Source organism: Equus przewalskii, chromosome 28 (genome assembly GCF_037783145.1).
Source record: "Equus przewalskii isolate Varuska chromosome 28, EquPr2, whole genome shotgun sequence".
Classification (NCBI taxonomy): Eukaryota; Metazoa; Chordata; class Mammalia; order Perissodactyla; family Equidae; genus Equus; species Equus przewalskii.
The window spans coordinates 24,379,648-24,396,224 of NC_091858.1; the positions used below are offsets into that span (position 1 = coordinate 24,379,648).

General features: G+C 39.8%; 1 protein-coding gene across 8 annotated transcripts in view; it reads left to right on the plus strand.

Moving 5' to 3' along the window:
• Positions 1 to 9,990: 9,990 nt before the first annotated feature.
• The window catches only part of IRF2 (interferon regulatory factor 2), a 91,361-nt gene continuing 84,774 nt past the window's right edge, over positions 9,991 to 16,577 (plus strand). For 3 of the 8 annotated variants that reach the window (XM_070598501.1, XM_070598502.1, XM_070598515.1), the window contains exon 1: positions 9,991 to 15,786. In XM_070598501.1, the coding sequence (XP_070454602.1) occupies positions 15,727 to 15,786 (60 nt within the window). In that variant the 5' untranslated portion in view covers positions 9,991 to 15,726. Of the gene's footprint in view, positions 15,787 to 16,159; positions 16,441 to 16,577 lie in introns of those variants that run through there. The other 5 variants (XM_008517266.2, XM_070598503.1, XM_070598506.1 and 2 more) reach the window with 5 other exon arrangements.

Genomic DNA, 16,577 nt, shown 5'->3' on the forward strand with positions numbered 1-16,577 from the left:
ACAAAAAACTAGTCGTTGTGTGCCATTCCATTTTCTCCCAATCTCTTGATCTCTCCTGGCATTAAGTAGGAATAAAGATGTATGAAAAAGCAAGGTCAAGAATTTGCCTGATTTTTGGCAAATTATCAACTTGGCAAAGGGGACAAATCACCCAGAACCCCATATAGGACCACATAGGACCATAAAGTTGAGATGAAGTAGGATAAAAAGCCAACCAGCCAACCAAAAAAACGTAGAATCTGGGTGTTAAAGGAAATAATGTAGACAGTTGTTGGGTTAAAGATTTTATACCTATTTGTTTTTGTGTACTTACAAAGATAGGGGTAGTTAATCAATACTTATTAATGTTATATATACAACAAAAGCACGAGTATGACCATAGGTGGCCTCAGAGGCTCCAGGAGGAAATCCTTCCTTGCCTGTTTGTTTCTGGTGGCTCCATGTGTTTCTTGGCTTGCAGTACCATCACTGCCATCTCTGCCTTAATCTTACATCACTTTCTCCTCTGTGGGTGTGTCTTCTCTTCTGTCTCTTTTAAGGACACTTGTCTTTGGATTTAAGACCCACCAGGATAATACAGAATGATCTCATTTTGAGATCCTTAACTCAATTATGTCTGCAAAGACCCAATTTCCAATAAGGTCACATTCACAGGTTCTGGGTGTCAGGACATGGATAAATCTTTTTGAGAGCCACCGTTCAACCCACTACAACAGTGGACTCTGTCTTTGTCAAAAGGTTACTTCAGGGAATTGGCAGCATAATTTGCCTACATACAATGTGCCACATGATACATTGCCCTAGAACCATTTCCTAATTGTTTTCACTATGCAAATCTTATCTCTTTAAGGAAGTTCTAAGTTTTATGTCCAGTATAGGGTTTTTTATATTGAATTCATCAATCTGATTATTAACTAGTATCATTCCATTGTCTTCTGGGCTTCCAAAATTCTGATGAGGAGTCTGCCGTCATCTTTGTTTTTGTTCCTCTCTATATTATATCTTTTTCTTCTCTGGCTGCTTTTAAGATTTTTCTCTTTATCATGTATTTTCAGAAATTTGATAAGATACACCTTACTATGTTTTATTGTTTGTTTGTCTGATTATCCTGCTTAAGGTTTCTTGAGCTTCTTTCATCTGTGGATTTCATTAAACTTGGAAAACTTTCGGTCATTACTTCTTCAAAGATTTTTTTTGTGGCCTCCCCTCTTCTCTCTTTCTGGGAGTTCCATTATATATATGTCAGATTTCTTTGCATTTTCCCAAAGTCATTCAGTCTCTGTTTAATTTTTCTTTCAGTCTTTTTTTTTTTTAAATCTCTGTGCTTCATTTTGGATAGAGTGTATTGCTATGACTTAGGATTCCCTGCTTTTTCGTGTCTAAACTGCTGCTAATCCTATCCAGTGAATTTTTCAAAAATAAACTTTATTTTAGAAGAGTCTTATATTTACAGAAAAATTGCAAAGACAGTGCAGACAGTTCCTGTATACTCCTCACCCAGTTCCCCCTATTGTTAACATTTTACGTTACTGTGGTGCATTTGTTACAACTAATGAACCAACATTGACACATTACTGTTAACTATAGTCCATACTTTATTCAGATTTCCTGTTTTTACCTAATGTCCTTTTTTGCCTCTAAGATACCACATTACCTATAGTTATCATGTCTTCTTAGGCTCCTCTAGGTTGTGATGGTTTCTCAGACTTTCTTTGTTTTTGATGATCTTGACAGTTGGAGGAGATATTTTGTGGCAATTCCCTCAGTTTTGGTTTGCCTGATGTTTTCCTCATGGTTGGACTGAACTATTAGTTTTTTATTGCTGCAGTAACAAATTACTACAGACTTAGTGGTTTACACAACACAAATTTATTACTTACAATTCTGTAGGTCAGACATCTGACACGTGTCTCATTGGGTCAAAATCAAGGTGTCATCAGGGCTGTGTTCCTTGCTGGAAGCCCTGGGGAGATCCTGTTTCCTTGCCTTTTCCAGCTTCCAGAGGCCATCTACAGTTCCTTGAATAGTGGTCCCTTCTTCCATCTACAAACCCAGCAACTCTCTCACCCTTCTGTCCCTCTGACCCATCTTCCATCGTCTCCTCTCTCTCTGTCTCTGAGTCAGTAAAGGGTCTCCACTTTTAAGGACTCATGAGATTAGACTGGGTCTACCCAGATAATCCAGGATCATCTCCCCACCTCAAAGTCTATAGCCTTAATCTCATCTGCAAAGTCCCTTTTGCCACAAGGTAATGTATTCACAGGTTCTGGGCTTTAGAAAGTGGACACTTTGGGGGCCATTATTTTGCCTACCACATTGGAGTTATGGGTTTGTGGGAGGAAGACTACAGAGGTAAAGGGTCATTCTCATCGCCTCATATTAAGGGTACATGCTACCAATTTGATGTATCACTGATGATGTTAGCTTTTCTCACTTGGCTGAGGTAGCGTTTGTTGGGTTTCTTCATTATAAAGTTACTTTCCTCCCTAATTCTATACTGTACTCTTTGGAAAGAAGTCACTTAAGGAGTGGGAGTTACGCTTTACCTCCTTGAGAGAGAAGTCCCTACAGAAAATCATTTCAAATTCTTCTATATGAGCTATTTGTGTGTAGGTATGTATGTATTATCATTGATTTATATCAGTATGGACTCATAGGTATTTATTTTATACTTTGGGTTATAATCCAATACTTCTTATTTATTTTATTCAAACCGTTCCAGCATAGGCCTTTCGGTTGGCTCCTCTGTCTCTTTGACATACCTCCATCATTTTGTTTCTTGAGGACTTAACTTTCTGGCACTAGGCTCATCTTGTATATTCTCTGCCCCAGCCCTAGAATCTATCATTTCTCCAAGGAGCCCTGGTTTCTTGTACTGGAGAGTTGATTTAGAAACCAAGACCTGAGTCTGGGTTTGTCCAGTTAAGCTTGCCTTTCAGATGATGTATTATTACTATTTTTTTGCTGAGGAAGATTCACCTTCAGCTAACATCTGTGCCAATCTTCCTCTATTTTGTATGTGGGTCCCTACCACATCATGGCCGCTGATGAGTGTTGTAGGTCCATGCCCGGGAACTGAACCCAAGCTGCTGAAACAGAGTGCACCAAATTTAACCACTAGGCCATGGGGCCAGCCCCAAGATGGTGTACTTTTTTCTTAGAAATGTCATTTTTTTATATCTTCTGTTTATTCCCTTATTTAGTTCATACTTTCCTTTAAATATGTGTTCACAATTATAATAGCTAAAAAAAAAGTCCTGTCTGCTTTTCCCATCATCTCTAGCTTTTATTTGTGTCTGTTCCTATTGCTTTTTTTCTTGATTATGGGTCATATTTTCTCACTTATTGGCATGTTTCATAATTTTTTATTGGATTTTAGATACTGCATATTTGATGTTGAATGTCTGGATTTTTGTTTTTTGTCTTACTTTAATGAGTTTTTGGTTTTGTTTAGGCAAATAGTTTTACTTTCATGTAAGCTTTATTCCTTTAAGACCTGTTTTTAATTCTGCTAAGACATACAGAAAGTAGCCTTCACTCCAAGGATTGTTCAGCCCTACCAGAGAGGCATAAAGGCCTTTGATGATTAGTAAGGCCTCTCCACTCTGCCTATTAGGAATCTGATCAATTCCAAGATCTGCCTGGGCTCTGGGAATATTTAGTGTACCAGCCCCAGTCATTCTTTGTCCAGCATTTTGGAGGATGGGTTTCCACATGCCTGGTCCCACACTCAGCAAACACTAAAGGGGACCATAAACATTTCTAGAGCTCTATTTTGCATCCCTACCTCTTTTTGAGAACTCTGCCTCACTACTTCCAGCTCTCTGATCACTGATCTTTGTATCTTCAGCCCCTTTCCTGGTTCTATTCGGGTCCCCTCATCATTGCAACTACAGTACGGAAATTGTCTCTAACACAAAGCGCAGGGCTCACTTCATTTCCCTTTTCTCAAGGATCACAGTCCTGTGCTGCCTGTTGCTCAATGCCTGAAAACAGCTGTTTCATGTTTTGTTCAGTTTTCTGGTTGTTTTCTGCAGGAGGTCAAGTCCAGTCCTTGATACTCTTTCATGGCCAACCTGTCCCTTTACTTCTTAGTTGTGGTGAAAGTCTTGAGGTAGATCTCTACATCATATCTTCATTCATGTATTGTGTAGACATTGGGTGCCTTTTAAATCTGGAAAATCATGTTCCTCAAAATTTCCTGATTTGGTGACCATAAATTTTCTCTCCCAAGCCTAAGGAATCCGTTAAAGTATCACAAGGAAATGATTTTTTAATCTATAGTTTTAGAGGCTAAAGAGATGTCTCAGAGATCTTATTAAATGTACATATTTCTTCCACACGTTTGATCTAGGAGTCTCCCCCCGACCCCTCATCTCCAATTTTTAATTTAAAAAACTAGCTTCCTAACTCTACCCATATATTTAATGTATAATTCAACAAAATCCCTTTGGCCTAAAAACAGAACTGGCTCAGACTATAAGACCAGATGAGTTTGTTAGATGGGTGTTCTCTGTGGGATGATAGGATGTTTTAAAGTCTGAAAGTTTCTATCAAGGCTTTTTTTTTTTTTTTTTGGTGAGGAAGATTGTCACTGAACTAATATCTGTGCCAATCTTCCTCCATTTTGTATGTGGGATGTGGCCACAGCATGGTTTGATGAGCAGTGTGTAGGTCTACACCTGGGATCTGAACCTGTGAACCTCGGGCCACTGGAGCAGAGCACATGAACTTAATCACTATGCCACTGGGCTGGCCCCATCAAGGCTTTTTATTTTTATTTATTTATTTTATTTTTTATTGCAGTAAGATTGGATTATAACATTATATAACTTTCAGATGTACATCATAATATATTTCGAATTCTATGTAGATTACATCATGTTTACCACCCAAAGACTAATTACAAGCTATCACCACACATGTGTGTATCAAGTCTTTTTAACTACACACACACACAAACCTATTTTTACTCATTTATTTTTAACCTGTTCTTTAATGTAGAGCTCACGTCTCGCTACCTGTGGGAAACCTTCTGTGCCTTTCTTTCCACTCTATGCTTCGTTGTTTACCCTCTGGAAGTGTTTACTTCTGTGCTTGACTTAGGAAAGTGTCATGTTGATGTAATGGACATGAATCTCCTGGTGCATAATTTGTCAGAAGAGGTACAGAGAAAACTGGACTAAGGTACCCACTTTTCCAGAGGCTACTAAACCAGCATAACGGGCTTCCAAGTACTGTCGAGCAGAAATGCCCCCAGCACTTTCTTAAAGTGTATTCGGTGGGCCAGTCCCCACCAGCTGCTTGCTTCCTTCCTGTGAGTACGTCCCGCCTGCCTGGAAGGAAGCCGTGTTGGTTCTTTAAGATGATGTAGATTCATCAGGATAAAGCAGAGAACCCTTAACGGGAGCAGGGCTCATGCTGGCATGAGAGCAATGCCCCTTTATTCCCACAGTTTTACACTTTAGGGAACTCTTCCTTACCATTTAGGTAGCAGAGATACACAGACAGGGTTAAGATGGGCCTCCCCACATGGGGAGCAGGCAGATCCCACAGGGAAGTGAATGCCCACCTGCTTAAAGGGGTCTCCATCGTGGGTCTACTGGGTGGCTTTGGGTTAAAGCAGTCTTGCCAGGAGGCCCCTGAGTTGACATAAACATAGTGATGGTCAAGAAAAATCATTTCGAATTAATTATCCAGGGCAGTTCACACATACACACACACACACACACATTTAACAAAATAGAAATCAAATCAAAGTGATTTTACTTTTTCTCTTTAATCCACTCTGTATTTCCAAATTTTCATTTTGTTTTAAAATTATCATTTTTCCCCCAAGATGAAGATAAATGAAGAAAAACATTAGTAACCCACCTGTCCTCAAGGTGACCAATATTAACAGCTTTGTGTATACACCCTTATCCTTTTTTTTTCCTTTTTTTGTGAGGAAGATTGTTGCTGAGCTAACATCTGTGCCAGTCTTCCTGTATGTTTTTTATGTGGGTGGTGCTAGGTCTGTGCCCAGGATCTGAACCTGTGAACCCCAGGCCACCAAAGCAGAGTGCGTAAGCTTAACCACTATGCCACCTGGCTGGTCCCCCCCTTTATACCTTTTAATTCAAACTTTTTTGGGGGGAGGGGGGTCACTGTTGTGTTTGCAAAAAGATCATAATATGAATATTTCTTTGCATCTTTATTTTTATTCTTTATAATGCATCCTGGTCCCCTCTCCAGATCAACAGACATTCTTAATTTGTTCTTTTTTATTGGTGCATAACATTCCATAGGATGATCAACCATACTTTATTCAATCCTTCAGTTGCCAGCAGACATTCAAGTTCTTTCTGATTTTGTCATTACAAATAAGTCTGTGTTGCTCTAACAGTCTATGGAAATCATGTATTATTTACATTAGAAATATCATTTAAAATATAAAAAAGAGAGATAATTACTGTAAAGTCAAGAAACAGATGCTGAATGAACAGATAAATGAATGTATTCCAATGTTACTTGGGAGAGGGGACGCATACCATTTCCCTCTTGTAATAATCATCTTTTCGTTGTCGGCCCTGTCTCTCAATGTCAACTGCAAATGCCTTGAGATCAGGAACCAGGTCTCTTTCTTCCTTGTCTTCTCCACGCTGCTGAGCACAGCCCTGAGCAGGGCGGAGGGCGGGCAGAGGCAGACCCAGACAACGCAGTGTGCTCTAATAGTTTCTTTTGAAAACAGCCGTTTAGATTTCAGAGTGAAATTCTCCCATGTGTACAACGTTATAAAATGGTGTATTTCCAGGCCAGCCCACAAACTCTTATTTTAACTTATAATGAAGGTAAACTATATACTTATACTATTATAGTTTCTTATTTCTGTGGGAAAAAATGTTCTGAATTCCAAATGAGCATCTGCATGCAGATAACCCTCCTCCAGTGTGTGTGTGTGTGTGTGTGTGAGAGAGAGAGAAAGGGCCTTTCCTTCACTGCCCTCAAATGAGATGTTTTCTTTCCCCGTCGGCTAATCTTGTTGTATGTGGCAATTAAGCAAGCAAAATAGGAAATATGATGACTAAATATGAAAGTGCCAGAAAGAAGAAAGGCACAAAGAACAAATTTCACATAAAAGTTTGATATTTTTCTTAGAGTCCTCATTCATGTTTGTGATCTAAGAATTCGATTGCTAAGAACACAGTAACTGAAATTTGCATATAAGTGAAATCAAAATTTACAATTAGAAAGGATTTTTTAGTTGCTATAGATTTCTCTTACTCTCAATCTTTCTCAAGCATCATATTTAAAACCTGATGCGAATCAAAGCAAAAGATTATTTAAACTTTAATAATGATCAAGGGCTGTATCACTTTTTAACAGCTACTGATCTGGAGACACACCAATTTACAAGTTTGTTCTTACACGTTCCTTTGGAGAGTCAATATTTGCACTGCTAAGAGAAAAACAAAAATGTGTCTTAAAAATGAACATTTTTATCAAAGACTAGGAGAAACTACAGAGCACTTGTAGGAAAAAATTATCTTCTAGATATATGAAAGGCCAACAGGTACATGAAAAGATACTCAACATCACTAGTCATTAGGGAAACACAAAGTAAAACCACAATGAGATATCACCTCATGCCTGTTAGAATGGCCATCATCAAAAAGACAAGAGATAAATGCTGGCCAGGATGTGGAGAAAGGGAAGCTTGTGCAGTGTTGGTTCCACTGTAAACCGGTGCAGCAACAATGGAAAACAGTATGGAGGAGCCTTAAAAAATTAAAAATAGAACTACCACATGATCCAGCAATTCCACTTCTGGGACTATATCCAAAGGAAATGAAAACACTAACTCGAAAAGATACCTGTACCCCCGTGTTCATTGCAGCATTCTCTACAATAGCCAAGACATGGAAGCAACGTAAGTGTTCATCGATGGATGAATGGATAAAGAAATCATATATTTCTTCGTAATTTAATTGTGTGTATACACACACACACACACACACACACACACACGTGTAATGGAATATTATTCAACCATAAAAAATGAAGAAATCCTACCATTTGCAACAACATGGAGGGACCTTGAAGGCATTATGCTAAGTGAAATAAGTCAGACAGAGAAAGATAAATACTGTGTGATCTCACTTATATGTGGAATCTAAAAGAAAAAAAAACAAACACCAAACTCATAAAAAGAGATAAGACAGGTGTTTGCCAGAGGCAGAGAGTGGAGAGACAGGGAATTGGAGGAAGGTGGTCAAAAGGTACAAATTTCCAGTTAAAAGATAAATAAGTCCTAGGGATGTAATGTACAACGTGATGACTACAGTTAACACTGCTGTGTGACATACAGGAAAGTTGCTAAGCGAGTAAACCCTAAGAGTTCTCACCAGAAGGAGGAAAACTTTTTTTCTTTTTATTGTATCCATATAAGATGATGGATGTTAGTGGAATCTATTATGATATCATTTCACAATATATGTAAATTAAACCATCATGCATACGTATGCCTTATACAGTGATGTATATGTCAATTTTTTCTCAATAAAACTGGAAAAAATTATCTTCTATGTAAATTAAAGAGGCCTAAATTTAAAAATTCTTAAAAGAATGTAGTGTAAGATATAAGATGTATTAATTAGTGCATTCTTTCTTGAAGTACTATGGAAGAAACTAGCTAAAACTTACAAGTTATTTATATAAAAATCACAAGCATATCAAGAAATAATTTTCTGAAATCACCTATAAAAGTATTACTTAAAATTTTACTTTAATAAAAGTAAAACTCTATTCTTAAAAATGTTAATTTTTCAATAGGACAAAAAAATTATCCACAGTTCCATTACTCAGAGACAATCACTATTAATGTTTTGATTTAGTTCCCTTTGGTCTTATTTATGTGAACATCTTCAGGGTGGTCATCTGTACATATAAAACTTTATTTTCCTTTTACCCTCAATGTAGCATAAATATTTCCTACTATCATGCTTATCTGAAGTTTATCATACGCAAAAATATCAACAAAAGGAAAAGCGTATATGTGGCAAGATATTTATGAGCATTGAGAAAGATGACAGCGTTAGGGCAATGTTCCTCCAGTTTCTCAATGAGAGCAAAGGATTTGTCCATTAGTCATAAAAGCATGACATTAACCGCACACATTGTGAAACAAGTGGTCATGATTCTGTTGGTTCTGCATCGCTGAAAAGGTAAAAAGTTCTCATCAAGATAGTAAATAAAAACAAAGAAATATGGAGACAATTTGAGCAACTCAAACTATGATGCACCTGTAATGTTGGTGTTCTACTGTGGTTGCCCGGCCTGGCTACCCAACGGGAACCAACTCAACTGTGTGGATGCTCACACACGCTTCAACTACTCGGTGTCCAGAGTTCTGTCTCTCCTTCAGTTTTACGGTTTTTCACCCATGGTTGGTTGTCTTTTCTTTCTTATCTCCAATTATATCAAAATGAAGTAAAACTAAAAGCAAGTATTTGTGACTTTGATTTATTCCCTATTTTTTTAAGCAGAACCTTTTCCCTACATGAATTCTTACTCAGAACCTCAATATGTAAAACAGAAAAAAAGTGGATCTTTTTTGGTTGTCGAGAGAGGAGTGGTGCCGAAAACCAGGATCCACAGCTTGAGGTTGAGAAAATATGTGATGGGCTGTTTAAAGCAATATTTGCTTTCAAATTACAAAACAGTTAAGGCAAATCATGCTTTTATTTATGCTGATTGTTCTGTCAACAAAAATTCAGTTCTGTGGAAACTGTTTATTACATAAGGAGTTTGTGATGGAAAAAAAATCTGAAAATTTTTAGAAATCAACAATTTTTAGAAATTTTTGAAACCATCAAATTTTGGAATGAACATTGATTTTGTGGTTACACAATCTCTGAAAATTATCACTGTTCACTCAAAACAGTCTGAGGAAAAGTGTGTGCCTGGGATCCACAGTTGAATATATCTTCTTTGTTTTATTTTTAAGGAAAAGTTTTTGAGGGAGTGAAAAAATGATGTAGAATTTACTTCATTTATGAAGATGAAAATCAGAAAGTTAAAGGGAAATAAATATTTTAACTTAGGAATTCAAAAATGGAATTAAAAAGACTAAACTGTTTCAGAATATCATAAATGCATTGTATTTCCTCTGCAAATTCATCAGTAATGAACTGAGAGAGCAATGAGAGAACAGTTGCAAATTCCTCTAAGAAATCAACAAATTAAGAAATCCTCTCATTTCATTGATGCTGAGGAGACAACTGAGAAATTTATAGGGTGACCTTTACAACCACAGAACCCTTCAAAATCTTCTCATTGATATTAGAATAAACCCAAACTCCTTGATCCGGCCTCTGCCCACCTGGCTTCTGCCTGTGCCTCTCTCACCCTCACTCACAACTCTAAAGTCATACTCACGTTCCTTCAGTTTCCAGCACATATCAGACCCCCTTTTTTTTTTTTGGTGAGGAAGGCTCGCCCTGAGCTAACATCTGTGCCAATCTTCCTCTATTTTATGTGGGATGCTGCCATAGCGTGACTTGACAAATGGTGCTAGGTCCGCGACTGGAATCTGAACCTGTAACTCCTAGGCTGTGGAAGTGGAGCATGCAAACTTACTCACTACACCACCGGGCTGGCCCCACCAGACCCTTTTGCTTCTTAGGGCTTTTGTCCCCACTCTTTCCTCTGCCTAGGGGCTTCCTTGCTCAATGGGTATCTGTTACGGATTGAACTGTATCCCCCTACAAATTCATATGTTGAAGTCCTAATTCCCAGAACCTAAGAATGTGACCTTATGTGAAATAGGTCTTTCCAGATGTAATTAGTTAAGATGAGATCATACTGGAGTACAGTGGGCCCCTAATCCAATATGCCTAGCGTCCTTATAAAACAGGGAAATTTGCACACAGACACACACGCAGGGAGAACACCATGTGAAGATGAAGGCAGAGATCAGAGTGATATGTCTACAGACAAAGAATGCCCAAGATTGCTGGCAAACCACCAGAAGCCAGGAGGCATGGAACAGATTGTTCCCTGACAACCCTCGGAAGGAACCAACCCTATGGACACCTTGATCTTGCACTTCTAGCCTCCCTAATGGTAAGAGAATAAATTTATGTTATTTAAGCCATCTAGTTTGAGGTTCTTTGTTATGGCAACCCTAGGAAACTAATACAGTGTCCTCTTATTCTTCAAGTCTTGGCTTAAATGTCATTTTCTTAGAGGAAGCTTCTTTGACCACCTAGATGCCCCAGTATTTTCTATCGAAGCTCTGGTTATTTCCCTCAGAACACTAATACAAATCTGTAACCATTCTATTGGTTTGCTTGTCTGTCTGTCTGTTGACATCACCCCCACTGGAATGTAAGCTCCGTGAGAGCAGGGGCCTGTCTTGTCCTTACTGTCTTCACAGCAGCTCTCAGACCGTCTGGAGCATCCTGGAGCTCTATAAACACGGGTGGGAAATGTCACAGAGGTGCCTCCAAGGTTAAGGAGGGAGTGCCAAAAGCTGTATATATGAATTGTCAGGCACATTTTGGATTTAGCGGAGAGGAGATTTTTTAGCAAATGAGAGAATTTAAAAATACTCTCAATCCTTTGTTTTATGATGCTCTTCTGTCTTTCTGATTGGCAAGTTTTGAAACATTTTCAAATAGAATAAAGATGTATCATTCAAACCACTAGGAAGTTTGGGGACAAAGAGGACACACTGAATGCCACCAAGCTTCATATGCTGCGAGTGAGGCACTTATGGAGAAACAGTGGAAGCTGTAACGAAAAGTTCTTTAAATATTCAGATCCAGTAAATCACGTGGCTTACTGAATTTACATTACAAATTTGAAATTTATTTCTTATTTAAAATATTTTTAATACTCAAAACTACTATAGTAATTCTTTCTAAAGAATTTCAAGGCAAAGCTATAGATACTTTTTCCTTCTGACTTTAAAAGTAAAAGCACTACTTTCTCACCATAGAGAAATAATATTTCAAAGCCACTTGTGATGGAACAGAGAAATTATAGCAGAAAACAATTTATGAAGTTTTCAAAGTTGAAAGCCTTCCTTTTGGAGAAGAAAAACTCTCTCTCTTCCTCACACACACACACACACATATATCCTGGCAATTTTAAAGAGTATTTTTTCCCTTATTTCATCAGAAGAACAGGACAAAATAAATATTTATTACTAAGGATTGGGCAATGTATATTACTCAATTTAAATTGGTGATTTTCAGAGAATAATTGCAACAAAATGAACCTCATTTCAGAGTTTCTAGTAAAACGGAAGAAACCATTACATGAGGTAATAGTCAAGAATTTCACCAACTTGGTGCCTATGATCTTTGAACTTTGATCGAAGTCTTTTTCAACATCTTCACCGTTCTATGGTCTCAACTAAAATCGAACTTGGCTGTATGTTTATTCAACATGGACTTCACAATAAGATTCTTTGCAATGCGGAACTCTCATCTATGGCTCTGTATTGGCCAACTGCTCTGGCAAGTGTGGAACACTCACCTTCTGTGATTTTATAACCCCTGAATTACGGCACCATGAAGGAGAGCCTTAGTGGTCAGGACAGAAGTGGTACCAGTGATACTGTGGAGAAAATCAGGGCATCCACTGACAGACAGATGAGGGGCTACTGATTTCATCACAGCCATAAATATGCAATGCTTTAGTTGGTGTGCCATCATATTCTATATTCTTAACTTTAACGTACAGTTCTAAAGGCTGTGATTATAGATGGAGGTGATGTGGGTGCAATGATGGGACGATGCAAATGGAAATTAACATGCTGATGTACAGACTGTAAGAAAACTTGGAAGGCAGAGATTTTTCATTTGTTTTGTGCACTACTGTAGTCCCAGTGCTGAGAAAAGTTCTTGGGCACTTACTACGTGTTTGTTACTTGAATGATTATTTGATGAAACTATTCTCATTTATTAGAAAAATAAGTAAAAAACCCATTTGAAAGGAGTTACCCTGGAATGTGTCTTTCAATTTCTTCCTTAGTTGAGCTCCATTCATGGAGAGATCCATCTCTACATGTCCTTACTCGACTCCCTTGAAAAGAAATTGGTCCTGATGCATCCAGGGAGATCTTCCTTTAGGATGTTCCATTCCACAGGTAAAACACAAGCATGCCTCACTGAGGAGATCATTCTGGTTTCATTATACAAGACTGTTGCAACAATGGTTTTTGTATTAGATCAAGGTGTTTCCTCAGATTTCCTTGGTATGGCAAAGGTTACTTTTTTCTAGAGACTTTCAAAGAGGTTATATTTTGTTATATTGATCCATTTTCCACTAGAAGCATCTCATCAAAGGGCTAAGAAATATATCTTGACTGTGTATATCAATACCACGTGGATTTGGGGGTCGTATTTATATTTTTGTTCTGCAGCGACATGTCACCAGGGGCATGAGAACAGAGTGAAATTCATTCTATGCTTTATGAGTGTAGGGGCCCAGAACACTGGAAACAATACTCATGCCCCAGGGAACTCCAGGGGCTCAGGAATGGCAGGCGTCCATGATGCCTCCCAGTTTCCTGGCTAGTTAATGAAATGACCAATACAAGGTTGTAGGGAAAGATGTTATGAGCTTAGTTTTAGATATGTTTAATTTGTTGCACCCAAGGAACCTTTAGGAGGTAAAGCACCCAGAGCTCAGAAATGGCAAATCCTGGAGTTCTTACCAAACAGGGATATCTGAAGCTTTGGGTGTGGGTTAGAGCACTTTGTCAAAGAGACAGCATGAAGAATGAGAAAACAGGAAGGTCGAGGATAGAATGTCTGGAAACAGGGGGCTGGCAGCAGAAGAGGAGCCAGCCAAGAAAGAGAAAAGGACAGAGCGGTGTCACATAGGCATCATGGAAACGGGGAGCACGATGGGCATCATGAAATGATACAAGAGACTGAGCAGATGAGGACTGGAAATGGCCTTTTAGAAAAATCACTAGAAGGAAATAGATAAAAATATCAAGAGGTCCATTACTGACTGGTGGGATTTCAAGTGGCTTATTTTCTTCTTTCAACTTTTCTGTGTTTTCTGCCTTCTGTACAATACGTATTGACTACATTTATATTAAAAAATAAAATACTCTGATAAAGTTTAAAATATTTTATGAGAACAGAGAGCAAGTAATTATTAATCCACAAGTATTTGAGTCCCTATGTGCCGGGCAACATGCTAAGGATAAAATAATAAGCCAGAGGAAGGCTCTGTTGTTTTACAAAGAGGAATGGCAGCTGGTTTGACAAGGGAGAGGTGTACAGCTTGCTGGGCACAGTAGCAGGAGATGAGGCTGGAAAAGTAGTTTGTCGCCAGATTACAATGGACTTTATATGTCTCGTCAAATAATAGGGACTTTATTCTTAAGACTGCAGAGAGGTTTTTGAAGAGTGGAATTAGGATTGGAATTTTGCTTGACCTGAAGTTAATTTTCTACTTAATTTGGACAGTAGTGTGGCTGCGAGCTTGGGGGAGTCTGAGTTAGGAGAAGACAGAGCACAGTGACGAGGCCACTGCAATAACCGAATGAAGGCAATGGAGTGGGGATGCAGAAGGGGCCAGGTCCAGAGGGATCCGGGATTGGCATCAACAGGCCAATAGGATACTACTGATTGGAAGTATGGAAAGAAGACATAAAGGCCTATTGGGTTTTTAACTTGGGTCCATGGGTGGGTAAAGAGTGACAACGATCCTACAGAGTTTGTATATAGTGACTCTAATTGCTTATAGTGGTCACTGCTATAGGAAATAAGAAAGTGAGTGGCTGTGGCAGTATTGTATGAGAGGGGGTAAGAAATAATGTGTGTATGTGAGATCTATTTCTCAGACCACAGCCACGAAACAGAATACTAAACCTTCACCCCTTTTTCAGGACACGTGTATATTTGGATACTTTTCTTTTTCCAGTCCCTAGAATTCAGCACTCCTGTGGCAGAGAGGGGTGTTAAAGTTGATAGAAAAGTTTTTACATCTAACTAGCTATGGCCTCCCAGGAAGGGACTTTTCCTGTTGAGTAGAGAAGTTTGGGAGGAGGCTGATCAAACTGCGTGTAGGGGAAGAAACAGATATAATTAAAGGGGAATCTATACTTTTAAAGCAAGGGACCAAAAAGCAGCAGGTCCCAAGTGAATTGTATTAGGTTGAGCTTGAAGGTGACAGGTGCCATACCTCTTGCATTCTCATTTAGTCCATTTCACAGAATTGAAAACTGAGGCCTTGGGTGAAGCAACTTGACCAAGAAGGCCCAGCTTGGAAGTTAAGGAGACCAAATTGGGACCTGGCTGCAAGTCCTATAGGACAAAGCCTCTCTCCTGGGCCAGCCACGACCAAGACGTCTGTAAGTCAAATGAGCCCATATCCTTGCCCGCCTGGTCCTGCAGCAAGGTAACTTTGGTGCACTGGAGCGTGCTGTTGTTGATTTACTAGAGCAAGGCCTTCCTTATCTCGAAGCTAGCCCCCGAACAGAGCGCCAGGTGGTGGCAGAGATGGCAGCAGCCGTCACATGGTTACATCCTGAGCCACTGATAAGGGTTCAAATGAGGTTAAGGGTGCAAGTCCCGTGGCCCAGTTCTTGCATAACTATCTAAGTAACGCTGTCTTGTCAGTTAATTACTCCTTATGCTTCTTTGAGGTGGGCAGTGTTACAAAGTGACTTTTTATTCACTTTGAAGACAGCGGTTCTAAACATCTGCCCTACCAAAGAGAATGGCGGGAGGCCGTCTGCTTCCCGGGACGCCCGCTCTCTCCCTCCCTCCCAACCTCCAGGTAACCCTTACGATGGAGAGTCAGGTACCCCCTTTCCTCCCCGACAGCCATTAGCTTCTGCCCTGAACGCAAGCTTGCTCCGGGTCAACCCCCAGAACCCCCCGGCCCCCCAAGTGCTCGCGCGGCGAGGGTGGGCGCCCCAGTGTGCGAGAAACAGACTCACGAGCAGCCGCTTGTTGCTCCCGCTGCCGCGACGTGGGGAAGTGAAAATGAAATTGACTTTTCCGAGAAATGATGAAAGCGGCGCTGCCTGCCAATGAACAGCGGCGGCGAACTTCCGCACCTCCCGGCCCGGCCGCTCGCGCCCTCCCTCCGCCTCCGACTCCCGGTTGCACAAGCCTGAAACAAACACTGGGGAGGAAGGGCGGAGGGAGGAGGGCGGAGGGGGAGCGAGGGAGGGAGGGAGGCAGGAGGAGGGCGGGGGGTGGGGGGATTTCCAGCCTCGGCTCTTCGCAGTTTCCTCTCCTTGTTTTGCTTTCGATCTGGACTGTTCTCAGGCAAGCCGGGGAGTAACTTTTAGTTTTGCTCCTGCGATTATTCATCTGACGGGCTTTCATTTCCATTTCATACACCCTAGCAACATTTAAACCTTGCGGAATTGTATTGGTAGCGTGAAAAAGCACACTGAGAGGTAACATTTTTCAAATAATAGTTGTGACTGTGCGTTGTGTTTTTCTCGAGGGCATGTTTATGAGGACCGGAGGGGATCTGTGTGCGTGCGTGTCCTGATGGTTTGACACGATGTTTTGCAGACGGAAAATGCTGAGGTTCATAAATATTAATACCGATTT